At 45.3% G+C, this 27,273-nt stretch overlaps 1 protein-coding gene across 6 annotated transcripts; it reads right to left on the bottom strand.

Annotated features, from left to right (window-relative positions):
• Positions 1 to 1,992: 1,992 nt before the first annotated feature.
• LOC103789795 (uncharacterized) lies at positions 1,993 to 26,085 on the bottom strand. 6 transcript variants are annotated; one of them, XM_035286503.3, is made up of 5 exons: positions 25,047 to 26,085; positions 22,404 to 22,522; positions 7,028 to 7,154; positions 6,763 to 6,823; positions 1,993 to 5,293 (listed from the first exon to the last, which is right to left on the bottom strand). In XM_035286503.3, the coding sequence occupies exons 3-5, from the start codon at positions 7,059 to 7,061 to the stop codon at positions 2,683 to 2,685; spliced, it is 2,706 nt and encodes a 901-aa protein (XP_035142394.1). In that variant the 5' UTR covers positions 7,062 to 7,154; positions 22,404 to 22,522; positions 25,047 to 26,085; the 3' UTR covers positions 1,993 to 2,682. The 6 variants fall into 6 exon arrangements, with proteins under 6 accessions (XP_035142394.1, XP_035142391.1, XP_035142390.1 ...); XM_035286500.3 differs by lacking the exon at positions 22,404 to 22,522 and having other exon boundaries at positions 25,047 to 25,255; positions 25,924 to 26,085; XM_035286499.3 differs by lacking the exon at positions 22,404 to 22,522 and having other exon boundaries at positions 25,047 to 25,236; positions 25,924 to 26,085.
• Between the last annotated feature and the right edge of the window lie 1,188 nt (positions 26,086 to 27,273).

Here is a 27,273-nt window from a genome sequence, read left to right as displayed (position 1 = left end):
AAGCACTGGGATTATAGGTGTGAGCCACTGAGCCTGGCCAGTGCACCCACCTCTGCCACTGCCGTCTTCCCTGCTCCGAATCACTTTGTGCGATCTGACAATGACTCCACCCTTCACTGATGTGGATACATTATCTGGTACTGGGTATGTCATCTCCACAAGAAGACAGGGTTTGATCAGTGATTGATGCTGCATCCTGTGGTGCCTGGATACTGACCTTAGGGAGTTTTAAATAAGCGTTTCTCAAGAGCAGCTTCCTTGGTACCTTAAAGGAAGTGACTAAATTGTTCTATGTCATTGCATAGTATAGAAAAGTAACTTTCAATGTCACCATTAACTTTACACTGCTGAGATCAGCAGACTGTTGGCAACTTAGCATCACTAACACATTATCAGAGAAAAAAAGGCTTATGTTTAGATAATTTACACAAATTTATTAGCCTCATATGACTCAGTAAAGCAAGTTGAAAAAATATTACATAGCTTTGTAAGGCATAAATCAATATTTATGTGTATATATGCGTGTATATATACATATATGTGTATATATACATGTATATATATGTGTATATACACACACATATATATATTTTTTTTTTGTTTTACTTTTTTTAAAAAATAAAAATGGGGTTTCACCATGATGGCCAGACTGGTCTTGAATTCCTGACCTCAGGTGATCCACCCAACTCAGCCTCCCAGAGTGCTACGGTTACAGGCATGAGCCACCACGCCTGGCCAATTTATATGTTTTAATTTAAAAATGCTTCTGGTAAGTGATCTCGGCTCACTGCAGTCTCCGCCTCCTGGGTTCAGGCAATTATCTCGCCTCAGTCTCCTGAGTAGATGGGACTGCAGGCAAGCACCACCACACCCAGCTAATTTTTTTGTCTTTTTAGTAGAGACAATCAATGACTCCACCCTTCACTGATGTGGATACATTATCTGGGTCTGGGTACGTCATCTCCACATGAAGACAGGTGTGAGCCACTGCACCCGGCAAGAAAACATACTTCAAATCATAAACAGGATTTGGTCAGTGATTGATGCTGCATCCTGTGATGCCTGGACATTGACCTTAGGGACTTTTAAATAAGCGTTTCTGGCTGGGCGCAGTGGCTCACGCCTGTAATCCCAGCACTTTGGGAGGCTGAGGCGGGTGGATCACGAGGTCAAGAGATCGAGACCATCCTGGTCAACGAGGCGAAACTCTGTCTCTACTAAAAATGCAAAAATTAGCTGGGCATGGTGGTGCGTGCCTGTAGTCCCAGCTACGCGGGAGGCTGAGGCAGGAGACTTGCTTGAACCCAGGATGTGGAGGTTGCGGTGAGCTGAGATCGTGCCATTGCACTCCAGTCTGGGTAATAACAGTGAAACTCTGTCTCAGAAAAAAAAAAAAAAAAAAAGTGTTTCTGAAGAGCAGCTGCCTTGGAACATATTTCAAATACATTTTAGGAAATATTTTAGTCTTTAGAGAAGTAAGGCAAAAACAGGTCCAGATTCTAGTCTCCCCTCAACACAAGGCCAAATATTTTACCACAGGAGAGACACATGTCATATACCAGACACTTGAGACATTGTTCTTAAGTGACCATGATGGATCAGGACAAAAACAAGGGCATTTTTTAAAACTATGATTTCTAAATGTGATAGAAGAAAAAATTTTTTTGAAACAAAGTCTCGCTCTGTCACCAGGCTGGAGTGCAGTGGCACAATCTCTGCTCACTGCAATCTCCACCTCCCAGGTTCAAATGATTCTCCTGCCTCAGCCTCCTGAGTAGCTGGGACTAAAGGTGTGCGCTACCATACCCAGCTAATTTTTGTATTTTTAGTGGAAATGATGTTTCACCATGTTGGCCAGAATGGTCTCAATCTCTTGATCTCATGATCCTCCCACCTTGGCCTCCCAAAGTGCTGGGGATTGCAGGTGTGAGCCATTGTACCAGGCTGAGAAAACATTTTTTTTTTTTTCGGGTCATAATGCAAAGCAATATATTTCTTTTTTTTTTTTGAGATGGAGTTTCAGTCTTGTTGCCCAAGCTGGAATGCAATAGTGCAATCTTGGCTCACTGCAACCTCCGCCTCCTGGGTTCAAGAGATTCTCCTGCCTCCAGAGCAGCTGGGATTACAGGCATGTGCTGCCACATCTGGCTAATTTTGTATATTTGGTAGAGACAGGTTTTCTCCATGTTGGTCAGGTTGGTTGTGAACTCCCAACCTCAGGTGATCTGCCTGCCTCAGCCCCCCAAAGTGCTGCAGTTACAGGTGTGAGCCACTGTGCCTGGTGATAAAACAGATTTCAAATCATAAACATAACTAAAATTTTTCTCTTCTTACTAATGTGACTAACTTATAAATCTCATATGTCACATAGTAATTTATGGCTTTTGGTCATATTTATCACTATGGTGTATTGCACCCTTGGTGACAACAGGTATGGCACTGGTGGTTTTGGGGGAAGAAGGCACTCAGAGGTACATGAGATAACTTTTGGTATTGTGAATGAATAGGGTAGAGATAAAAATTTAAGTACATAGGCATGAAAAGTAAAATTTCCATGAGGAAAAAGATGCCTGGCATTTTATCCACATGGTAGAAATTACTCACAATGTCCAAATAATAACATGGTAACATTATAAACTTGATCTAGTACATGACAGCAACAGGATATTTTGTTATAACTTCTTAATTAAAAAGAATAACATTTGTTAGTATATAGTAATTATAAACAGTTAATTGTTTATGTTCATTGTCTGTATTCAAAGAATCTTGGCAGATCGGAAGGCTTTCCCATACATTTATACATTTATATGATTTCTCTTGAGAGTATCGAGTGTGAATCCTTCCATGTGTTTGAAGTTGTGAGGCAGATCTGAAGGCTTTCCCACATTGCTTACATTGATAGGGTTTCTCCCCAGTGTGAGTCCTTTCATGATATTGAAAAGAACTGGAAGAAGCAAAACCTTTGCCACATTGCTTGCATTCATACGGTTTCCTTCCACCATGAGTCTTTTTATGTTTATGGAGGGAACTAGAAGAAATGAAGGCTTTCCCACATTGTGTACACTCATAGGGTTTCTCTCCTGTGTGAGTCCTTTCATGACATCGAAAAGAAGCGGAAGAAATGAAGGCTTTCCCACACTGCTTACATTGATAGGGTTTCTCCCCAGTGTGAGTCCTTTCATGATGTTGAAAAGATCTGGAAGAAGTGAAACTTTTGCCACACTGCTTGCATTCATAGGGTTTCCTTCCAGCATGAGTCTTTTCATGTCTGTGAAGGGAACTAGGAGAAACAAAGGCTTTCCCACATCGCATACACTCATAGGGTTTCTCTCCTGTGTGAGTCCTTTCATGATACTGAAAAGAAGCGGAAGAAATGAAGGCTTTCCCACATTGCTTACAGTGATAGGGTTTCTCCCCAGTGTGAGTCCTTTCATGATATTGAAAAGAACTGAAAGAACTGAAAGCTTTGCCACATAGTTTGCATTCATAGGGTTTCCTTCCAGCATGAGTCTTTTCATGTCTATGAAAGGAAGTAGGTAAGCTGAATGCTTTCCCACAATCCTTACATTTATATGGCTTCTCTCCAGTATGAGTCCTTTTGTGTATATACAGAGAAGAAAAAGAAGCAAATGCTTTTCCACATTCCTTACATTCACAGGGTTTCTCTCCAGTGTGTGTTCTTGCATGTATTTGAAGGAACTTGGCAGATCTGAATGCTTTCCCACAATGCTTACATTCATAAGGCTTCTCTCCTGTGTGCATCCTTTCATGTATTTTAAAATAAGAGAAATCACTGAACGCTTTTCCACATTCCTTACATTCATAGGGTTTCTCTCCAGTGTGTCTCCTTTCATGAATTCGAAGGCTTTTGACAGATCCCAAGGCTTTCCCACATTGCTTACATTCATAGGGTTTCTCTCCAGTGTGGGTCCTTTCATGTTTTCGAAAGGAACTGGAACAACTGAAGGCTTTACCACATTGCTTACATTCATAGGGTTTCTCTCCAGTGTGTGTCCTTTCATGAATTTGAAGGCTTTTGACAGATCCCAAGGCTTTCCCACATTGCTTACATTCGTAGGGTTTCTCTCCAGTGTGAATCCTTTCATGATTTCGAAAGGAACTGGAACAACTGAAGGCTTTACCACAGTGCTTACACTCATAGGGTTTCTCTCCAGTGTGAGTCCTCACATGATATCGAAAGGAAGTGGGATAACTGAAGGCTTTACCACATTGCTTGCATTTATAGGGTTTCTTTCCAGTGTGAGTGTTTTCATGTATTTGAAATGAACTGGCAGAATAAAAGCCTTTCCCACATATCTTACATTTATAAGGTCTTTCTCCAGAGTGCATTCTTATGTGTGTTTGAAAACTTGTAAGATAGGAGAATGCTTTCCCACACTGCTTACATTCATAGGGTTTTTTCCCAGAGTGGGTCCTTTCATGTCTACGAACAGAACTGGAACATGTGAATGCTTTTCCACATTGCTTACATTTGTAAGGCTTCTCTCCCGTGTGACTCATTTCATGTCTACGGAAGGATCTGGGATTATGGAATGCTTTATCACATTTGTTACATTCATAGGGCTTCTCCCCAGTGTGAGTTCTTTCATGTATTTGAAAGGAACGAAACCAACTGAAAGATTTGCCACATTGTTTACATTCATATGGCTTTGCCCCAGTGTGGGTTCTTTCATGTGCTTGAAAGGAACTGGAACTATAGAACGCTTTCCCACATTCCTGACATTCATAAGGCTTTTCTCCATTGTGAGTTCTTTCATGTATTCGAAGGGTAGCAGAATAACTAAAGGATTTACCACATTGTTTACACTCATATAGTTTCTCTCTAGTGTGGATTTTTTCATGGAAAAGATATAAACTGAGATGACAGAAGGCTTTCCCACAAAACGTACATTTATAAGGTCCATCCCCACTGTGCATTACCATGTGTCTTCGAATGCTTGAATGGGAAACAGAGGTTTCTCCACATTTTTTATAAGCAAAGGGTTTCTCTCCAGTGTGATCCCTTTCTTGTGTTCTAAAGGAAGGGCAATATCTGAAGGCTTTCTTAGGTTGTTGACACTTATATGGCTTCTGTCCAATGTCACTGCTGATGTTCATATTAAAAGATGAGTTACCTATGCCAACTCCTCCACACACAAAGCTTTCACATGATTTTACTTCAGGAGAAGTTTTCTTCTTCTGGAAGTTCAGCCTGTCATCTGGAACCTGGATAAAAGTTTCTTCACTATGACTGTCTTTTTTAATTTCATAGACTTTCTCTTCTATAAGACTCCTGTAAAAAATGAGAAGCACATTATGGTTTGTTTATAAGTAATTTTATATTCATCAACAAGTGTTGCACTTGCATTTTTTTTTTTTTAAATAAAGACGGGGTTTCACCATGTTGGTCAGGCTGGTCTTGAACTCCCGACTTCAGGTGATCTGCCTGCCTTGGCCTCCAAAGTGCCTGAATTATAGGTGTGAGCCACCACACCCGGCCTTTTTCTTCCTTTTTTTTCTTTCTTGCACTTGCATTTTTTAATTTTATTTTAATTTTTTGAGACAGAGTCTTACTCTGTTGCCAGGCTGGAGTGCAGTGGCGCAATTTCGGCTTACTGCAACCTCCGCCTGGGTTCAAGCGATTCTTCCGCCTCAGCCTCCCGAGTAGCTGGGACCACAGGCGCATGCCACCACACCTGGCTAATTTTTGTTTTTTTAGTAGAGACGGGGTTTCACCATGGCCAGGATGGTCTCGATATCTTGACCTTGTGATCCGCCCGCCTCAGCCTCCCAAAGTGCTGGGATTATAGGCGAGAGCCACCGCGCCCGGCCTGCACTTGCATTTTTAATATTGTCCATCAAAATGTAGGCTTTCTACCCTGTCAGAATTGTTTGAAGGTGACCGCATAACATGTTCTACAAGGAGACCAGGCATACCTATTATTTAAAAAAATATGCATATGAGGCATCTTAATACTATTCCCATGAAACTATTTTACAAATACTCTCTGACATTTTTCTTTTGAGTCAGAGTTTCACCCTGTTGCCCATGCTGGAATGCAGTGATATCATCATAGCTCACTGCAGCCTTTAATTCCTGGGGGCTCAAGTGATCCTCCTGCCTCAGTCTCCTGAGCAGCTGGGACTAAATATGCATACCACAATGCCCAGCTAATTTTTGCTGTTGTTGACATGTGGTCTTTTTTTTTTTTGAGACAGAGTCTTGCTCTGTTGCCAGGTGCAAGGCTGGAGTGCAGTGGCGCGATTTCGACTCACTGCAACCTCTGCCTCCTGGGTTCAAGCAATTCTCCTGCCTCAGCCTCCCGAGTAGCTGGGACTACAGGTGCATGCCACCATTCCCAGCTAATTTTTGTATTTTTAGTAGAGACGGGGTTTCACCATGTTGGCCAGGATGGTCTCAATTTCTTGACCTCGTGATCCACCCACCTCGGCCTCCCAAAGTGCTGGGATTACAGGCAAGAGCCACCACACCCGGCCTGATAATGTGGTCTTTTTATGTTGCCCAAGCTGTTTTTGAACTGCTGGCCTCAAGCTATCCTCCCATCTCCTTTCTCAAAGGATTGGGATTACAGGAGTAAGCCCTCAGCCTAGGTCACATTGAAGTATGTTTTTTGAGAAAATATTCTAAGAATAAATGAATTTGATCCTGGGCTTATTCTTTGTTTTCCTTCTTTTTTAACATATTCTCATATTCTAAGATCACGTAGAGAGACAGTGTTTTATCTTATAAGTGCAAATTACCTTAAGTTTCTCCTATGGATTTGGCACTCATCTTCAATGCTCTTGTCTTTCCACTTTTTTCCTAAAACACAGACAAAGAAAAATAATCCTGAAGCAGTATAAAATTGTGAAAAAACTATTAGATTCTATGTTCGTTATTTGCTGTGGCCATGCCTCATTTATTCATCAAAGTGTTTCCTGTCTATGTGTGTCTACTCAACAGCACTGATGAGCTAGAAACATTGCTTTGCTAATACAGTGAGGGAAGTAATATTGTCATTCTTACCTATAGAAGTCAGGTTCCTGAAAGTTTCCAGCATCACTTCCCTGTAGAGATTCTTCTGGGAAATATCCAGCAAAGCCCACTCCTCCTGGGTGAAGTTCACAGCCACATCCTCAAAGGCCACTGGGTCCTGAAACATTCCACGTGTGTGGAGGACGGGTGAGAGTGACAGCACTAGGAGCCTAGATTATATTCCCAAGAAGTTCCCATGATGCTGTAAACTTCAAACGTCTATTCTCTGCTTTGGTCATCAGACCCCTTCTCTCTGCCTATAGTTTTTTGTTTGTTTGAGACAGTCCCACTCTGTTGCCCAGGCTGTAGTGTAGTAGCATGATCTTTGCTCACTACAACCTCTGCCTCCTGGTTTCAAGCAATTCTCATGCCTCAGCCTCCCAAGTAGCTGAGACCACAGGCATGTGCCACCACACCTAGCTAATTAATAAAGCAATTGTGATGCTAGAACTGAACAAGGGGTAAAGCAACAGCGGGATAGGAAAATGTGTGTTTTCAGTGAATCCAGGGTGAAAATTGAGCTGCCTGGGCTCTCTTGGGATTGTGGGTCTGTAGCACTTGTCATGATAAAGTCCTATGAACTAATACACAGAAAAAAGTTAACATAAGCCTTTCAATAGATGATTAAATAAACAGTCCTGAGGCTGGGCGCGGTGGCCCATGCCTGTAATCCCAGCACTTAAGGAGGCCGAGGCGGGTGGATCACCTGAGGTCAGGAGTTCGAGACCAGCCTGGCCAACATGATGAAACCATGTCTCTATTAAAAAAAAAAAAAAAAAAGGCCTGGTGCGGTGGCTCAAGCCTGTAATCCTAGCACTTTGGGAGGCCGAGGTGGGAGGATCACCAGGTCAAGAGATCGAGACCATCCTGGCCAACATGGTGAAACCCCGTCCATACTAAAAAAAAATACAAAAAGTAGCTGGTGTGCTGGTGTGCACCTGTAGTCCCAGCTACTTGGGAAGGCTGAGGCAGGAGAATTGCTTGAACCTGGGAGGTGAAGGTTCTAGTGAGCCAAGATTGTGCCACTGCACTCCAGCCTGGCATCTGGCAACAGAGCAAGACTCTGTCTCAAAAAAAAAAAGAAAAGAAAAAAGAAACAGTCCTGAGACTGTTTATCCTTGAAAATGCCTGTTCCCAAAGTATAATCTTTTATAACATTGTTAGAGAAGGCAGACAGCTGGCCAAGAGCAGGAGGGGAGCCCCTGGGAAATCCCACACCCCCAGGAACCACCCAAAACATGCATACTAGATATAAGCAGAGAGGAGGGGAAACACGTAGGTAAAAGAAACATCCATGATGATGACCAGGAATCATTTGCTTTGCAGTTATCCTGCCAGAATGTAGCTAGACAAGCTAGACAAATGCTGATAAGAAGGGCAAAGGGGACATTCCTAAGAAAAACCTGGCACTGTAGGTAGGCAAAAGGGCAAACAAGAAACTCCTAAGAGATGTCAAGGTGTAATAAGCACAGAGTTAACCACTGTACGACCTTCCTGGGGTAGCAGTAATGAGCAATGCAGCCACCCATATATCCATTAATGGCTGCCTGGATTAAAAAAATGTGGTAAGCATATAGATACAATGGGATATTATTTAGTTTTAGGAAAAAACATCTTGGCTCATACTACAGCATGCACAAAACCTCAGGATAATTGCAAAAAGCAAAATACAATACGATTCATCTTAGAGAAGTTATATAGATTTGTCAAGCTATCTCAACTGTACATGTAAAATTCCTTAAACTGGTAAGTTTTTGGTTTTACAATAAGTAATGATAATAAATCATGATGGGGCTGGGTGTGGTGGCTCATGTCTGTAATCCCAGTACTTTGCAAGGCAGAGACAGGTGGATCACTTGAGGTCAGCAGTTTGAGACCAGCCTGGCCAACGTGGTGGAACCCCATCTCTACTAAAAATACAAAACTTAGCTGGGTGTGGTGGCACATGTCTGGAGTCCTAGTTACCTGGGAGGCTGAGGCAGGAGAACTGTTTGAACCTGGGAGGTGGAGGTTGCAGTGAGTCGAGATTGTGACACTGCACTCCAGCCTGGGCAACAGAGTGAGACTCCATCTCTAAACAAACAAACAATTATACAAACAAACAAGCCACAAGAATGTCCTAATAGAGGTAGAAAAGGCATGTGACAAGTTGTAACCTATGTTTGCCTGATGTTCCATTTTTGGAACGCTAAGCATGTGGAAGTTATTTACATCCAACTGCTCAAGGTGATTGCCAAGTCTGATTTTTCACGTCTGCAATTCAAAAAACTGCAACCACTGGCATAACTACGTTAATATCTCCTCCTAATTAAAAACACTCAATAAACTAAATGTAGAAGAGAAGATTCCATAAGGTGACAAGAGAGGCACTAGGAACATAGAAAAATCTACTATAGGCCGGGCGCGGTGGCTCAAACCTGTAATCCCAGCACTTTGGGAGGCCGAGGCAGGTGGATCACAAGGTCAAGAGATCGAGACCATCCTGGTCAACATGGTGAAACCCCGTCTCTACTAAAAAATACACAAAAAATTAGCTGGGCATGGTGGCGCGTGCCTGTAATCCCAGCTACTCAGGAGGCTGAGGCAGAAGAATTGCCTGAACCCAGGAGGCGGAGGTTGCCGTGAGCCGAGATCGCGCCATTGCACTCCAGCCTGGGTAACAAGCACAAAACTCCGTCTCAAAAACAAAAAACAAAAAACAAAAAAAAAAGAAAAATCTACTATAAAGACACGTATTAAAAAGGCAAAACTGGGCTGGGCGCAGTGGCTCACGCCTGTAATCCCAGCACTTTGGGAGGCCAAGGCAGGCGGATCACAAGGTCAGGAGATCAAGACCATCCTGGCCAATGTGGTGAAACGCTGTCTCTACTAAAAATACAAAAATTGCCAGGCGCGGTGGCTCAAGCCTGTAATGCCAACACTTTGGGAGGCTGAGGCAGGTGGATCACGAGGTCAAGAGATCGAGACCATCCTGGTCAACATGGTGAAACCCCGTTTCTATTAAAAATACAAAAAATTAGCTGGGCGTGGTAGCGCGTGCCTGTAATCCCAGCTACTCAGGAGGCTGAGGCAGGAGAATGCCTGAGCCCAGGAGGTGGAGGTTGCGGTGAGCCGAGATCGCGCCATTGCACTCCAGCCTGGGTAACAAGCGAAACTCTGTCTCAAAAAAAAAAAAAAATTAACTGGGTGTGGTGGCAGACGCCTGTAATCCCAGCTACTCAGGAGGCTGAAGCAGGAGAATAGCTTGAATCAGGGAGTTGGAGGTTGCAGTGAGCCAAGATTGCACCACTGCACTCTAGCCTGGTGACAGAGTGAGACTCTGTCTCAAAAAAAAAAAAAAAAAAGCAAAACCAAAGGCCCAGGCCAAGGCAGACAGATCATTTGAACCTAGCAATTTGAGACCAGCATAGGCAACATAGGGAGACCCTGTTTCTATAATAAAACCAAAAATTAGGCATGGTAGTACAAAACAAATGGTACTGAAACACCTGGATTAGCAAATGCAAAGAAATGAATTAGATATAGAAGTTCACCTTTTACAAAACTAACTCCTAATGAATCATTTACTTAAATGGAAAATGCAAAACTCTCAACTTCTAAAAATAACACTTGTGAAAACAAAGATAACCTTGGATTTGACAATAAGTGTTCACACACAACACAAAAGGCATGATATGTGAATGAGAAAATCGATAAACTGGACTTTATTTTAAGTATAACTATTTTGGAAAAGACTCTGTTAACAGTATCAAAAGACAGGCTGCAGACTGGGACAACATTTGCAGAACACCCATCTGATCAAGGACTGGTACCCAAAAGGTATGAAGAACGAACTCCTAAAGTTTTTGTTTTGTTTTTTTTTTTTTTTTGAGATGGAGTTTCCCTCTTGTTACCCAGGCTGGAGTGCAATGGTGCGATCTCAGCTCACCGCAACCTCCACCTCCTGGGTTCAGGCAATTCTCCTGCCTCAGCCTCCTGAGTAGCTGGGATTACAGGCACGTGCCACCATGCCCAGCTAATTTTTTGTATTTTTAATAGAGATGGGGTTTCACCATGTTGACCAGGATGGTCTCGATCTCTTGACCTCGTGATCCACCTGCCTCGGCCTCCCAAAGTGCTGGGATTATAGGCATGAGCCATCACGCCCAGCTAGAACTCCTAAAGTTCTATAGGAAAGCAACCAACCAATCAAAAGGCCAGGTGCGGTGGCTCACGCCCATAATCCCAGCACTTTGGGAGGCCAAGGTAGGTGGATCACCTGAGGTTAGGAGTTCAAGACCAGTCTGGCCAACATGGTGAAACATCATCTGTACTAATAATACAAAACTTAGCCAGATGTGGTGGTGCACGCCTGTAATCAGTTACTTGGAGAGCTGAGTCAGAAGAATCGATTGAACCCGGGAGGCAGGGGCTGCAGTAAGTCAAGATCGCGCCATTGCACTCCAGCCTGGGCAACAAGACCGAAACTCCATCTCCGAAAAAAAACGAAAAAAGGAAAAAAAGAGAAAACAACAATGAGGCACCAGCAAATACTTGGAGTAGTTAAAATCCAAAATACTGACACTTCCAAATGCTGGTGACAGTGAACTCTCATTCACTCTTGATGTGCATGGAAAATTCTACAGCCAATTTAGAAGACAGTCTGCTGAAGAAAATGAGCATGGTCTTACTGATTCAGTAGTCTCATTCCTACATATTAACCCAAATGTTCTGAAATCTGGTGTCTACACAAAAGTCCTCCCATAAACGTTTTTAGCAGCTTTACTCATAACTGCCAAAAATTAGAACCAAACAAGGTGAGTCTGTCTCTCTTTTTTTTTTTTTAAATAGACAAGGATTCACATCGTATTTACCAGGCTAGTCTCTAACTCCTGGGCTCAAGCAATCTTCTCATCTCGGTCTGCCATGTAGGTGGGAATTCAGGGATGAGGCACCACACCAGGCTCAAGGTAAGCCTTTCAATAGGTGAATAACAAAATGAACTATTGTACGCCCATAGAATGGAATGTTATTCAGGGATGTAAGGAAATGAGTGTCCAGACATGGTGGCTCACAAGTGGAATCCCAGCACTTTGGGAAGCTGAAGTGGGAGGATCATCTGAACTTGGTAGCTTGAAATCCCGTCTCTAACAAAATAATTTTTTTTTTTTTTTTTTGAGACGGAGTTTCACTCTTGTTACCCAGGCTGGAGTGCAATGGTGTGATCTTGGCTCACTGCAATCTCCGCCTCCTGAGTTCAGGCAATTCTCCTGCCTCAGTCTCCTGAGTAGCTGGGATTACAGGCACATGCCACCAATGCCCAGCTAATTTTTTGTATTTTTAGTAGAGACAGGGTTTCACCATGTTGACCAGGATGGTCTTGATCTCTTGACCTCGTGATCCACCCGCCTCGGACTCTCAAAGCGCTGGGATTACAGGCTTGATCCACTGCGCCCCAAAACAAGTTTTTTAAATATAAATAAATAAAAACAAAAATAAAAATAATGAGTTGTCAATCAACAAAGGTATTGAGAGACCTTAAATGCATATATATATATTTTTTGAGACAGAGTCTTGCTCTGTCGCCAAGCGCCAGGCTGGAGTGCAGTGGTGCGATCTCGTCTCACTGCAACCTCAGCCTCCTGGGTTCTGCTTGCCTCAGCCTCCCAAGTAGCTGGGACTACAGGCGCGGGCCACCATGCCCAGCTAATTTTTGTATTTCAGTGGAGACGCAGTTTCACTATGTTGGCCAAGATGGTCTCAATCTCTTGACCTCGGGATCTGCCCACCTAGGCCTCCCAAAGTGCTGGGATTACAGGCGTGAGCCACCACACCCGGCCTCTTCGGTGCATATTTTACATGAAAGAAGCAAGTCTGAAATGGCCACTTACAGCATCATTCCAAATACTGATATTCTGGGAAATGCAAAACTCTAGAGGTAGGAACATCATCATTTGTTGCCAGGGATAAACAGGGGTGGCAAAAGAGGAAGGGGAGAGCTATGATTAGGAGGAGCACGGGGGGATTTTGAGGACAATGAAATGCTTCTGTGTAAGACTGTGATGGTGGATACATAACACATTTAGTTGTCTTAAACCACAGAACACAAAGAGTAAAGGTTAATGTAAAAGATGGACTTTAGGTAATAATACTGGCTTCTTCAATTTCCATCATGTTCAAGTGTAATATATTCTGCCATCAACTGTAGGATATACTACACGCAGTCAATATGGTTTCATATGTTTAAAACAGTTTTTTTTTTTTTTGAAATAGGGTCTTGCTATTGTGCCTCGGCTGGCCTCCAACTCCTGAGTTCAAGCTATCCTCCTGTTTCGGTGTCCTAAGTGGTAGGATTACATGTATGAGGCACAGCACCTGGCCAGTCAAGACGTTTAAAACAGGGGGAACTATGAGCTTGGAAGAAAAATGTGGGAACTCTGTGGATTATCTGCTCAATGTTTTGGGCAAAAAACCACTGTTCTAAATAATAAAATACATTAAATAAGAAAGTCAATTAAGATTCATAACTGAGTTAAAATAAAATCTGATGTAAAATATCACATATTAGTTATCATTTGCATAAAAAACATGCAAAAATAAAATATACTGATGGGGATGCATACCCAGGTTGTGAAAGTATGGCAATTATCTTCTTCGCAATACTGGCTCCATCAATATTTGGAGTCACTGTGCAATTGTTTTAAGTATTTTGTGCAGATGTAATTTTTTTTTTTTTTTTTTAAGACAGTTTCGCTCTTGTTACCCAGGCTGGAGTGCAATGGCTTGATCTCGGCTCACCACAACCTCTGCCTCCTGGATTCAGGCAATTCGCCTGCCTCAGCCTCCTGAGTAGCTGGGATTACAGGCACGTGCCACCATACCCAGCTAATTTTTTTTGTATTTTTAGTAGAGACAGGGTTTCGCCATGTTGACCAGGATGGTCTCGATCTCTTGACCTCGTGACCCACCCGCCTCGGCCTCCCAAAGAGCTGAAAGTACAGGCTTGAGCCACCGCACCCAGCAGATGTAATATTTTTAGTAAATTTCTAGAATGCACATTTAAAAAATTTTTCCAGATACAGTCTCACTCTATCACCCAGGCTGGAGTGCAGTGGCATGATTTCAGCTCACTGCAACCTCCACCTCCTTGGTTGAAGCAATTCTCCTGCCTCAGCCTCCTGAGTAGCTGGGATTATAGGTGCACACTATTAGCCTGGCTAATTACTATATTGTTAGAAGATGGGGTTTCACCATGTTGGTCAGGCTGGTCTCGAACTCCTGACTTTGTGATCTGCCTGCTTTGGCCTGTCAAAGTGATGGGATCATAGGGGTGAGCCACTGTGCCTGACCTAGAATACACACTTTATACAGAAATAAATCTCAGTGAATTTTAATTATCAGCAACAACCTGTTGAATGTAATTTTTAAAAGACAGCACAGCCTATTGAAACTATTTTTTTCTTTTTTTTCTTTTTTTTTTTTTTGAAAGTCTCACTCTATTGCCCAGGCTGGAGTGTAGTGGTGCAATCATAGCTCACTGCAGCCTCGAACTCCTAGACTCAACAGATCCTGAGTAGCTGGGACTACAGACACACATCACAATGACCAGGTAATTTTTTGTATAGACAAGGTTTGCCATGCCGCCCAGGCTGGACTAATTTCTATTAAAACAAATTTTCTGGAAGTCTAAAAAAGTCTCAGGAAGGATATAAAATAATTATGTGGCTGGGCGCGGTGGCTCACGCCTGTAATCCCAGCACTTTGGGAGGCTGAGGCGGGTGCGTCACGAGGTCAAGAGATCGAGACCATCCTGGTCAACATGTTGAAAGCCCGTCTCTACTAAAAATATAAAAAATTAGCTGGGCATGGTGGCGCATGCCTGTAATCCCAGCTACTCAGGAGGCTGAGGCGGGAGAACTGCCTGAACCCAGGGGGCGGAGGTTTCGGTGAGCTGAGATCACGTCATTGCACTCTAGCCTGGGTAACAAGAGCGAAACTCGATCTCAAAAAAAAAAAAAAAAAAAGAGATCGAGACCATCCTGGTTAATGAGGTGAAACCCCGTCTCTACTAAAAATACAAAAATTAGCTGGGCATGGTGGTACGTGCCTGTAGTCCCAGCTACTCGGGAGGCTGAGGCAGGAGAATTGCTTGAACCCAGAAGGCAGAGGTTGCAGTGAGCTGAGATCGTGCCATTGCACTCCAGTCTGGGTAACAACAGCGAAACTCTGTCTCAAAACAAACCAAAAATCAGTTCCTAAAAAACTATATACTGAGTCTATCTTCTACTTTCTCCTCTTAAAACCAAAAGTCTCCCAGCACAGGCACTGTCCCTAAAGTTCCCGACACATCAACACCAACCTAGAGATAGAGCCCTCATCAAAAGACTGAAAGAGGCTGGTCCCAGTGTAGTGGTGTTTACAACTAATTGACCACAACCAGTTACAGATTTCTTTGTTCCTTCTCCACTCCCACTGCTTCACTTGACTAGCCTAAAAAAAAAAGCAGAAAGAAAAAAACCTGAAACCAGCTTGGGAAGGACTTTAGAGCTCCTAACTACTGAAAGTGCAGTCCAAACAGCAGAAAGTCCACACCCAAGTCCAAAGAGCACTGCCACCTCCAAAATCCTGGGCCGTTATTTCAGGATGAAGCCCTATGAAATTAAAGTTAAAAAAAGCTTAACTCTTCTATAACTTTTATATTATTTCTCCCTCTTTCCTCACTCTGTTGCTAGCTATTTCGTTATTACATAACCAGGTCTGACTCGCCCCAAACCATTGTTTTTAATGCTTGTCTTCTTATACCTTGGGGAAATGTGAAGACCCAAAAACAACCAGTTTCTCTGTCCTGTATCTCTGTCCCTCTAATCTCCACAGTTACCCCTAGTTCTCACCGTTATAATCACCTACAGTCAAAACACATTCCTTTACTCCCACAGGCTAACAACCTTGTAGTAATTGGGGCTATGTCCTTTAAACCACCCAATACCAAAATTAAACCTCTACAAATAGAGTTTATGTCCATTTAAAACCCCGCCTCCAGCCCGGCGCGGTGGCTCAAGCCTGTAATCCCAGCACTTTGGGAGGCCGAGGCGGGTGGATCACGAGGTCAAGAGATCGAGACCATCCTGGTCAAGATGGTAAAACCCCGTCTCTACTAAAAATACAAAAAATTAGCTGGCCATGGTGGCGCGTGCCTGTAATCCCAGCTACTCGGGAGGCTGAGGCAGGAGAATTGCCTGAACCCGGGAGGCGGAGGTTGCGGTGAGCTGAGATCACGCCATTGCACTCCAGCCTGGGTAACAAGAGCAAAACTGCGTCTCAAAATAAATAAATAAATAAATAAATAAATAAATAAATAAATAAAATAAAACCCCACCTCCAATTTACCAAAAAAAAAAACCTACTCCCCCAATTACCAATCTCACCAATACACCCCTATCCTTATTTCTATGACCACCTCTACCTCCACTGACCCTAAGCCTGGGCCAATGGGAAAAATCCTGGAAGTATTTTTAAAATGCACATGATTCCTTCTCCTCCTCCAAGTTTCAGCTTTAAACCAAACACCTGTTATTCCTGAACCTGAAAAAGTGTCCGTTATCAAAGTAAATAACCTAAAACAAACCTTAGCAATCAAAGCCAATACCAAAATACAAAGACCTGGCTAAAACAAATATTCCATCCACACGTCAAACAAAAGCAACGGTTACACTATGTGCACAGGAGGCCAGAGGCCCAGACTCTCCTTTCCACTTAAATGGTCTCTGGCGACAGGGCATAAACTATACAATCCTATAGCTTATATAATATAATTATCTTATATAAGCTATATAATCTATATAATGACTCTTTTCCAAAATCCCACAGCCTAGAATAATAAATCATGCCAAGTGCACTCACAAGCACTCGAGCTCTCTCTCCCCGCACCGAAAGCTTACCCAGCAATGTGCCCTTAGTCATCCCAGAACACATATGTAACAGTATTGCAGCAGACTTTTACTAAACACTACAAAGCAACTAGAGCAAAACTCGTGTTCTAGTCCAATTAGCCATCCCTTTCACCTTAACATTTCAACAACACCCCTCAAAAAAGCCCCACTAATAAGTCCTCTAATCCTGAAGTTTATATAAATACCATCAAAGTTCCACAAGGAGTGACAAATAAATTCAAAGCCCAAAACCAATTAGCTACAAGGTTTCAATCCACATTGTTCCAGTAGATAACTACAAAATAATAAATAAGGGCTGGGCGCGGTGGCTCACGCCTGAAATCCCAGCACTTTGGGAGGCCGAGGCGGGTGGATCACAAGGTCAAGAGATCGAGACCATCTTGGTCAACATGGTGAAACCCCGTCTCTACTAAAAATACAAAAATTAGCTGGGCATGCTGGTGCGTGCCTGTAATCCCAGATACTCAGGAAGCTGAGGCAGGAGAATTGCCTGAACCCAGGAGGCAGAGGTTGCGGTGAGCCGAGATCACGCCATTGCACTCCAGCCTGGGTAACAAGAGCGAAACTCCATCTCAAAAAAAAAAAATAAATAAAATAATAATGATAAATAAATAATAAAAAAACTGCACTGTAGCCTGGGCAACAGAAGTGAAACTCCATCTCAAAAAAAAAAAGGAATAATAGAAAAACTTGTTAAAACAATTCTCATCAAAACTTTCCTCAACCCTCCCCCCCCATTCAAATAAACTTTTTCTTCTAAAAAATCAAGCCAAACAGCACAGTCAAAATATACTTAAAAAGTTTAAAAAAAGAATTATAAAAAATAAAAAAAGTTAAAAGTATAACAAAGTTTCTCTTCAAACAGCTTGCTCAACCTTTTATCACTTAATTCCAAGTACCCCCACTTTCTTCCATCTCCTTTTCTTCTTTCTTATTTTGCTACATGCCCAGGCATGCCACAGCACCAGCTCACATTCCTTTACTTATTTAGGAAAGGACTAGCTCTCTAATCCAACACAAACAATCCCTTCCTCCTCTCCCCTCTCTCTCATCATGCATCCACCTTATCTTAAAAAGTTTAAATATTTAGCTAACCAGGTCTAGTTTAAATTATACAATCCAACCCTAACCAATAAAAAAAACCAGACACACACACACACACACACACAAACAAGTTACATTAAAAATAATAAAAACCGGGTAGGGTGCAGTGGCTCACGCCTGTAATCCCAGCACTTTGGAAGGCTGAGGTGAGATCATGAGGTCAGGAGTTTGAAACCAGCCTGACTGGTTTCACATGATGAAACCCCATCTCTACCAAAAATACAAAAATTAGCCAGGCATGGTCGCACCTGTAATCCCAGCTACTCAGGAGGCTGAGGCAGGAGAAACACTTGAATCCGAGGTGGATGGGAGGTTTGCAGTGAGCTGGGATGGCGCCCCTGCACTCCAGTCTGGGCTACAGAGTGAGACTCTATCTCAAAAAATAAAAAACAAAATAAAACATCCTATTTTCCTTTATTCTGTATGCTCTCACCATTCCTCCATACACCAAACACACCCTTCTTCAAAAGTAAATTTATTTTGCTAAAAAAATCCTTTACGCACTCCTTTTTCCACACATCTCCAGCTTTATTTCTAACACCGAGCCCTTGCACTCCAGCCTGGGCGGCAGAAGGAGGCTCTGTCTCAAAGAAAAACAAAAACAAGCAAAAGTACCGTCCCAGCTAAGTGACGTGAGCAGCTTTTGGGAAAGACGACCCCCAAAACACCCTGAAAATTGAGTTCCTCTGTATGACAGGCTGGGGGGTGAGACAGGCCTCCTCTTGCCCTCTCCCTTTAGGAGTTAAGATGCAGCAACTGAGACTCGTGCAAAGATAGACATCAGACTGGAAAAACAGAGCAATAAGACACCAAATTACAAACAAGACCCGAGGCCATACAAGGCAACGGTTAAGTCAAGCCTCAGAATCCATAAAATCCAGAGAAACAGGTCTGTTTTTTGGCTGGAATGGAATCACATGGCAGATAACAGACTCCCTTCCCTCACCATTCATTCCTATCTCCTCCAAACTTTTGACAAAGCTTCACACTCTCAACCGCCACCTACAGAATCCCTAAACCTCCTGCGCCTTCTAACCCCGCTCCCACAGCTCCCGCCTTTTGGCCGAAGGAACTTGTACACCCTCCAGGCACGGATTCATGATTTTCCTACAATTCCTGTCTCCTTGAAATGAATAAAACCAAAATGCCATTAGCCACCTCGGGACCTCTAACTCCAGGCCTCGTGGGATTGTGTTTTCTTCCTTGGCCTCGGTCTCTCACATTCGTCTCTGAATAAACTTTTAAGTTATTTTACAGACTGGCTTTTTCCATAGACAAACCTAGGACTGCGTATTTCTTTCATGAATCATTGTTTCCTCAAATGAACTCTAGGCTAACGTGACTCAGGTTAATTTTTAACAGGAGAAAGGCGGAACTGGGGACCCCACAGACCGCTGCTCCTCCCACACGAAGCCCACGCCGGAGTCGTGATTCCCCCATGACCCTACCGTGGCCCCCGCATAATCTGGGGAGACGCGGTGCTGCGGCACGGACTGCCCAGAGAGGGCTCGGGGGCCGAGGCTGCAGGCGCCGCCCAAGGACGTGACAGGACGCCCGGGATCTTGGCTGCCCGCCCCGCCCCGCCCAGTGGCCAAGGGGACAGAGGGCCGAGCTGCTCCAGGAGGACTCGGTCCTAGACCTCAGAGTCGCCCGCAGGGAAGCCCGGGTCCCGCCACAGTCGGTTCCGGACGGTTTCAGGCAGCCCCCTCCCCCCTCTTGGGACCCCCCCCCGCTGTCCCGCACACGCACCATTTCCCAGTTTTCAGATGTCCCAGAGTCCTCTCTACAGCTTCTGTGACTACAGCAGGGCACAGCGCAGGTGACAGAACGACAGAAGCCTGGGTAGAGGCACCAGGTCTCTCTCGGGGTTGGAAAAACTGGATACCAACGGCCGCCCGCACAACGACAAGGTGAGGGAAGGAATGGGATCCTTTCCGTGCCCGGATGAACAATGGGCGGGCCCCGCCCTAGCGCCTCTGATTGGATGGAATGCTAGCCCCTGCCCCCCACGTCTGAGTCACAGCTGAAGCCTTGGGTATCAGGCCCTGCAGAGCCAGACTGACAGATCCTAGCCACAGCTTTTCTAAGGACGAGCTACTTCCTGCACCCTTGTTATTGGATATTTGCATTTTAGCCCAACTTGCTATTGATAGAAGAGAACACTAGCGCTTCCTCACTCAAGGGATTATCCCTGCTCCTTCATTCTGCACGGGGGTCACAGGACTGTGCAGGGAATTTCAGACTCAGTGTCCATAGGAGCCATCTGCTGGCCTCCGAGCAGCAGGGGAACCGAGACCAGGCCAGGCACGGCTGCACCAGTAGCAGAGGCATATGTCCCGGAGCGGGCCCGAATTGGGGATGAGGCATGGCCAAGCCTTGCTCACACACCACCATCCCCGCCTCACTGTGTAAAATGTTCCCTCCTTCTATATCTTTATTTTCAACAGCACGAAACTCTCACCTAGGATTATTTAAGCTTCTTCTTCTAAATAGTCAACTTCATTAACCCTTTGTCCAGGTGACGCCCCCAAACAATTCTATCTCTTGCCTGATCTTCATTTATTTTCTTTATATATACAAAGAACTCTGATCCCGGAGACCCCATGGATGTCAAATCCCAAACCCTGCCCAAAACACAACTCCAGGCTCCCGAGGTAGAGCACCCGAAAGAACAGAACCCCACAAATGCATCTGCACCTGGTCTTCTGCTTTCCAGGGCTCTGCAGCTTCTTGGAATCCACACTCCTAGAGCTGCTCTGAGCAGCTGGAGGTCATCTCTGGGGGAGGGCGGGCTACCCACCAAGCCCCCAGGGGAGCTCCTTTTTCCTCCCTTTGCAGGCTCCACCGGCCTCAGTGAGGAGTCACTAGCCTCGGGCTCTGCTGCCCCCTGCAGGTTATTCAGCTACTTCTCACCCCTTCAATCAGTTCCACGAGACAAACACCCTCAGACCCTCTGTGGGAATAAGACACCAGCAGAGTCCCTGCTCTCCTCCTATGTTTATGTATAAAGTGGGGGAGGAAAATTCTAAGATAAGTGCATTTAAAATAATTCTAGATCGTGGTGGAGGTGGCAGTTCAGGGACCTGCGTTCAGAGATGCTGCAGCACCGCCAGGCCTGGCTGGTCGGAGAGAGGGTGGAAAGCTGGAGCTGGATGTGGATAGGTGGAGGGAGCAGCCCTGATAACTGGGCTCTAAAGCCTGGAGCCCTGGAGAGCAGAGATGGGGGCTCCCAGGACAGGACGCTTGGGGAGGATAGAGTAGAGTCTGGTAGCTTCCATGGGGAGGGGGTGCTGTGGCAGCTGGTGTGGGCCAGTGGCTATCATAAGTATCATAACCTAGCCCAACTGGGACGTCAAAACTTGGATTCCATGGCAATTTATGAAGAGAAAGGCTTCGATGACAAAGAAGTCATTGATGAGGAGGCAGATGAGGATCACTGGCAAGCTCGCCCCCTTATGGAAAGAAAAGTGAATGCTCAACTACTGTGGCAAAATGGGTTTAAAGGATGAGACTCTCGGTGTCAGGGAACAGACTGCTGCAGAACTCTTAGAGATTGCAAAGACCTTTCAACAACAGCCTGGGAGGCCGGGTGCCATGGCTCATGCCTATAATCCCAACATTCTGGGAGGCCAAAGTTGGAGGATCACTTGAAGCCAGAAGTTGGAGACCACCCTGAGCAGTGAAGTGAGACCCTCCCATCTCTGTAATTTTTTTTTTTTAATTAGCCAGGAGGCTGAGGTAGAGGATTACTTGAGTCCCAAAGTTTGAAGTTGCTGTGAGCTATGATCAGGCTGACACTGTCAAAAAAACATAAAAATCCCACCAAACTGCCTGGGGAAATGCTGACCCCCCTGGATGGTCTAATTGTGAAACACAGAGGGTGGTGATATTTCTTTATGGACTGGATCATTCTAACCACGTAAGACGCTTGGCCGACTGAGGATTTACCAGGAGGGACGACCTTCTTGCAGTCAACGGAAAAGGCCCCTGGTGAAGCCATCCCTTTAAACTTTATCAAATTCATCAGGGAGGAATGGAGGAGCAAAACTTCAACCAAGCTTGCAGCGCCTTTGGCATTAATCATTATGTCAGCTTGTTCTCTGGCCTTCCTCATATTTATTTCACACCTAGTGTCCTAAAATCCCATAGACCCTAATGATAGTTCCCATCCTTTTCAGGGCTGGGTGCATTAGTTCATGACTGTAATCTCAGCACTTTGGGAGGCTCAGGTGGGGGGATCACTTGGGCCTGGGAGTTCAAGAACAGCCTGGGCAATAGAGTGAGATTCCATCTGTACAAAAAATTTAAAAACAGTCAGGCATGGTGGCATGTACCTTTATTCCCAGCTACTTGGGAGGCTGAGGCAGAGGATCTCTTGAGCCCAGGAGTTTCTGCAGTGAGCTGTGATCCCACCACTGCACTCCAGCCTGGGAAACAGAGCCGTACTATGTGTCTTAAAAAAAAAAAAAGAAAGAAAGAAACAAAGAAAAAGAAATCCAGACATTTGTTGGTCTTTGGATTATTGGAAAGCATTTATCTGACAGCCCAACGTCTAAGCCCAATATATAGACTTATTAGAAAGGAGCACTTTGGGACTGAAACACAGCTCTGCAGGAAGCTTTGGACAGGTTAATGTGTTAGTATGGCAGGCACAAGCCTCAGGCACACCTTTAGAGGGTAGATCTGTGACTTGGGATGTTACAGCTGCTGCTGAGGGTACAAATTGGGCCCTATGGCAACCACACTGTGGCAAATTAGTCCCTTTAGGATTTTAGTTGTAATGATGACATGGAGATGAAACCAGACACTCTTGAAATTGAACAAATGCTAGCAGTGTATTATCCTTTCCAGCAGGTGGAATCCACAAGAAAGAACCTTCCTGTGACTGTGAGAACGGGGCTACCATGCCTGGATAATTTTTTTTTTTATTTTTGGTAGAGACAGGGTTTCACCATGTTGTCCAGGCTGGTCTTGAACTCCTGAGTTCAGGTGATCTGCCTGCCTCAGCTTCCCAAAGTGCTGGGATTACAGGTGTGAGCAACCATGCCTGAACTCCGACTAAATTTCTTTTCTTTGGATAGCACAGTTTCTAACACCTTAATCCCAGCACTTTGGATGGCCGAAGCGGGTAGATCACTTGAGCCCAAAAGTTTGGGCTATGTCTACCCTGGGCAACATGGTGAGACCTAGTCTCTATTTTTATTTTTTAAAAAGTTTAATATATATATATATATATATATATGTATGTATATATTTAAAGATGGGGTTTCATCATGTTGGTCAGGCTGGTCTTGAACTCCCGACCTAAGGTGATCCACCCGCCTTGATCTCCAAAGTGCTGGGATTACAGGTGTGAGCCACCACGCCTGGCCTAAATGTATATATTTTAATAAAATTTGGAAGAAGTAGGAAGGAGTGGTGAAGGGGGTCTGTTATCTGCCACGTGATTCCATCCCAGCCAAAAACCAGATCTGTTTCTCTAGATTTTATAATTCTGGGGCCAGGCGTGGTGGCTCATGCCTATAATCCCAGCACTTTGGGAGGCCGAGACGGGTGGATCACAAAGTAAAGAGACCGAGACCATCCTGGTCAACATGGTGAAACCCCGTCTCTACTAAAAATACAAAAATTAGCTGGGCATGGTGGCACGCGCCTGTAGTCCCAGCTACTCAGGAGGCTGAGGCAGGAGAATTGCTTGAACCCAGGAGGCGGAGGTTACGGTGAGCAGAGATGGCGCCATTGCACTCCAGCCTGGGTAACAAGAGTGAAACGCCGTCTCAAAACAAACAAACAAACAAAAACAGAATTCTAAGGCTTGACTTAGGTCTTACTTGTAATTTGATATCTTATTGCCCCAAGGAGTCTGTTTTTCCAGTCTGATGATGTCTATCTTTACATGAATGAATCAGTTGCTGCATCTAAACTCCTAAAGGGAGAGGGTATAAGAAGGCCTGTCTCACCTCCCAGCCTGTCATACAGAGGAACTCAATTTTCAGGGTTTCGTGGAGATCTCCTTGGCCAAGAGCCTGTCACCTCACTTAGCTGGGAAGGTACTTTTGCTTTTTTTTTTTTTTTTTGAGACGGAGTTTTGCTCTTGTTACCCAGGCTGGAGTGCAATGGCGCGATCTCGGCTCACCGCAACCTCCGCCTCCTGGGTTCAGGCAATTCTCCTGCCTCAGCCTCCTGAGTAGCTGGGATTACAGGCACGCGCCACCATGCCCAGTTAATTTTTTGTATTTTTAGTAGAGACAGGGTTTCACCATGTTAACCAGAATGGCCTTGATCTCTTGACCTCGTGATCCACCCGCCTCGGCCTCCCAAAGTGCTGGGATTACAGGCTTGAGCCACCGAGCCCGGCCAGTACTTTTGCTTTTGTTTGAAAGTCTCCTGTCACCCAGGCTGGTGTAAGTAACTTACACCTTCCAGGCATTGATTAATGATTTTCCTACAAGTCCTGTCTCCCTGAAATGAATAAAACCAAACTATCATGAGCTGCCTAGGGACCACTTACTCCAGGCTTCTTGGGGTTGTGTTTCCCTGGTCCAAGGTCTCTTCTATTTGGCTGTTAGATATAGTAAATTCCTCTTCAAAGGTTCAGCTCGTTCCACTTCCCTGTTCTTCGTTTTTTATTTTCAAAGCCTAACTTCCTTGTTCTTTGTTCCTCTTCGCCCCTAGTTACAGTAAACAACCTTCCCACCAGTCCTAATCTGTAACCTACACCTGTTTCTTATTGGGAAAGAGTCCCCTCTGCCCTTAGTTACTGCCTCTGAAAGAGCTCCTTCTGCCGAAACTGCCGTTCCGGCCGCTGTGACCCACAACCCGAGTGCTCTCTTTGAAATAGCCAATCGGGATCAGCTTAGATTGTGTCTTCTGACTCCAGCCAGTGGAGACAGTACACGGTAGCATGCACTGACTGTGTTAGTGTAAGAACCCCTTCCCTCCTTTGTTTGGGGTGCTCTCGTGGTGGCCAGACTTACGAGTAGCATCCGCCTGCAGAAGTACATTTGCCTTGCTGAGCGCTAGTTTTCTTTGCGACTCCGAGCTCTTATTTCCAACTCCAGCTCTTATTTCCAACAAGGTCTGAATAAACTTCTTTATTTTACATAGTTTGGCTTTTTCCGTTGACAAACCACAAGCCAGGACTGGGTGTTTCTCATTCGTGAATCGCTGTTTGCTCAAATCAAATCTTTGTTATCATATCTCAGTTTATATATATATAGTTATTATTTTTTGAGATGGGAGTCTCGCTTTGTCGCCCGGGCTGGAGTGCAGTGACGCGATCTCGGTTCACTGCAACCTCCGCCTCCCGAGTTCAAGCGATTCTCCTGCCTCACTATGCCCCGCCAATTTTTCTATTTTTAGTAGAGACGGGGTTTCACCGTGTTAGTCAGGATGGTCTCGATCTCCTGACTTCGTGATCCACCCGCCTAGGCCTCCCAAAGTGCTGGGATTACAGGGGTGAGCCACCACGCCCGGCCAGTTTAATGTTTAACAGAAGAAAGTGGGGGATGGGAGCCCCACAGACCTCTGCTCCTCCCACACGAACCCCACACCCGAGGCGGGATTCCCCCCATGGCCCCGGCATAATGTGGGGAGACTAGGGGCTGCGGGCGCGGAGCTGCCCAGAGAGGGCTCTGGGGCCGGGGCTGCAGTCGCTGCGCAGGTACGGGACAGTACGCCAGGGGTCCCAGCTGCCGGCCCAGCCAAACCCTGCGGCCGAGGGGACCTAGGGCCTAGCTGCGCCGCGGAACTCGGTCCCAGACCCCGGTGTCACCGCGTGGAGGCCCGGGACCCGCCACCGCCGGTTCCAGCCCCTCCTCCCAGTCGCCCGGGCGCCAGGTCCCTCACACGCACCATTTTTCGGCTTCCAGAACGTTCCGGCGTCCTCTGTGTGTCTCCTGCGACTAGTGTAGGTCACAGTGTAGGATAGAGAGCAACAGAAGCCCTGGCAGAAGGGACCCTCTCGGAGTAAGAAAGCCGAGAGCCCAACACCAGCTTGCGCAGCAACAGCGGAGTGGACCCCTCCTCCTTTCTGGGACGGACAATAGACAGGGCCCCGCCCAAGCGCTCCTGATTGGATGGGGCACCAGGCCCCGCCTCCCCATCCTGAGTGACAGCAGAAGCCCCGGGTAACGGGGCTCTGCAGATCAAGTCGGACCTGTTATGGCCACAGCGTCTCTAAGCGAACAGCCTCTCTAAGCAAGCGCCCTCCTTGCCCCCTGTTCATTGGATATTTGCATTTAAGCCAGACTTGTTCCTTATTGTTAGATGGGGCACTGTTAGCTTCCTCAGTCAAGGGGCTGTCCCTGCTCCTTCCTTCTGCACGGGATCACAAGCGTGTGCAGGGAATTTCAGACGCAGTGTTCAATGGGGACATGCGCTTGCCTCAGAGCAGGAGGGGAGCCCAGACACGGCCAGGCACAACTGCACCAGAAGAGAGAGGCAGATGTCCTCTAGGGGGCGGAAAATAGGATGAGGCATGGCCAAGGCTTCCTCACACTGCTATGGACTGCTGCAAGGTTTTCCTTGTAAGGGAGCTAACCAAGCCAGAACTTAGTAAATATTTAGCGTCTCTCAGTACTATGTATATCTATCCCTGGTACACTGACAGTGACTGAAGACCCATTTTTCAGGACACGCTGTGTAGGTCTGAGCCAGGGAACATTATTATATAGCATAGCACTTTCTTTTTTTTTTTCTTTTTCTTTTTTTTGAGACGGAGTTTTGCTCTTGTTACCGAGGCTGGAGTGCAATGGCACGATCTCGGCTCACCGCAACCTCCGCCTTCTGGGTTCAAGCAATTCTCCTGCCTCAGCCTCCCGAGTAGCTGGGACTACAGGCGTGCATCACCATGCCCAGCTAATTTTTGTATTTTTAGTAGAGACGGGGTTTCACCTCGTTGACCAGGATGGTCTCGATCTCTTGACCTCGTGATCCACCAGCCTCGGCCTCCCAAAGTGCTGGGATTATAGGCGTGAGCCACCGCGCTCGGCCAACATGGCACTGTCATCTCACATCTAACCCCCAAAGAGCAGGGTTAACTGAAATGAAAGATGGTCTCAGGGGAAGCTGTAAATCAGAAATTCTGTCATAGAAATTATGTCGTAGGCATCTCTTTTTGAGACAGGGTCTCACTTTGTCACCTAGGCTGGAGTGCACTGATACGATCACTGCTCACTGCAACCTCAACCTCCCAGGCTCAAG

The sequence above is a fragment of the Callithrix jacchus genome, chromosome 22 (assembly GCF_049354715.1).
Source record: "Callithrix jacchus isolate 240 chromosome 22, calJac240_pri, whole genome shotgun sequence".
NCBI classification, from domain to species: domain Eukaryota; kingdom Metazoa; phylum Chordata; class Mammalia; order Primates; family Cebidae; genus Callithrix; species Callithrix jacchus.
Note: the sequence above shows the minus strand (reverse complement) of the source record. Positions and strands in the feature narration are given on the sequence as shown.

Coding starts and splice junctions, on each gene's coding strand:
- LOC103789795 (XM_035286500.3), bottom strand. CDS start 25,073: ATGTACTTCTGCAGGCGGATGCTACTC. Junction 7,155..25,046: donor TCTGCAGGCGGATGCTACTC/GTAAGTCTGGCC, acceptor GGAATGTTTCAG/GACCCAGTGGCCTTTGAGGA. Junction 6,824..7,027: donor CAGGAACCTGACTTCTATAG/GTAAGAATGACA, acceptor TCTGTGTTTTAG/GAAAAAAGTGGAAAGACAAG.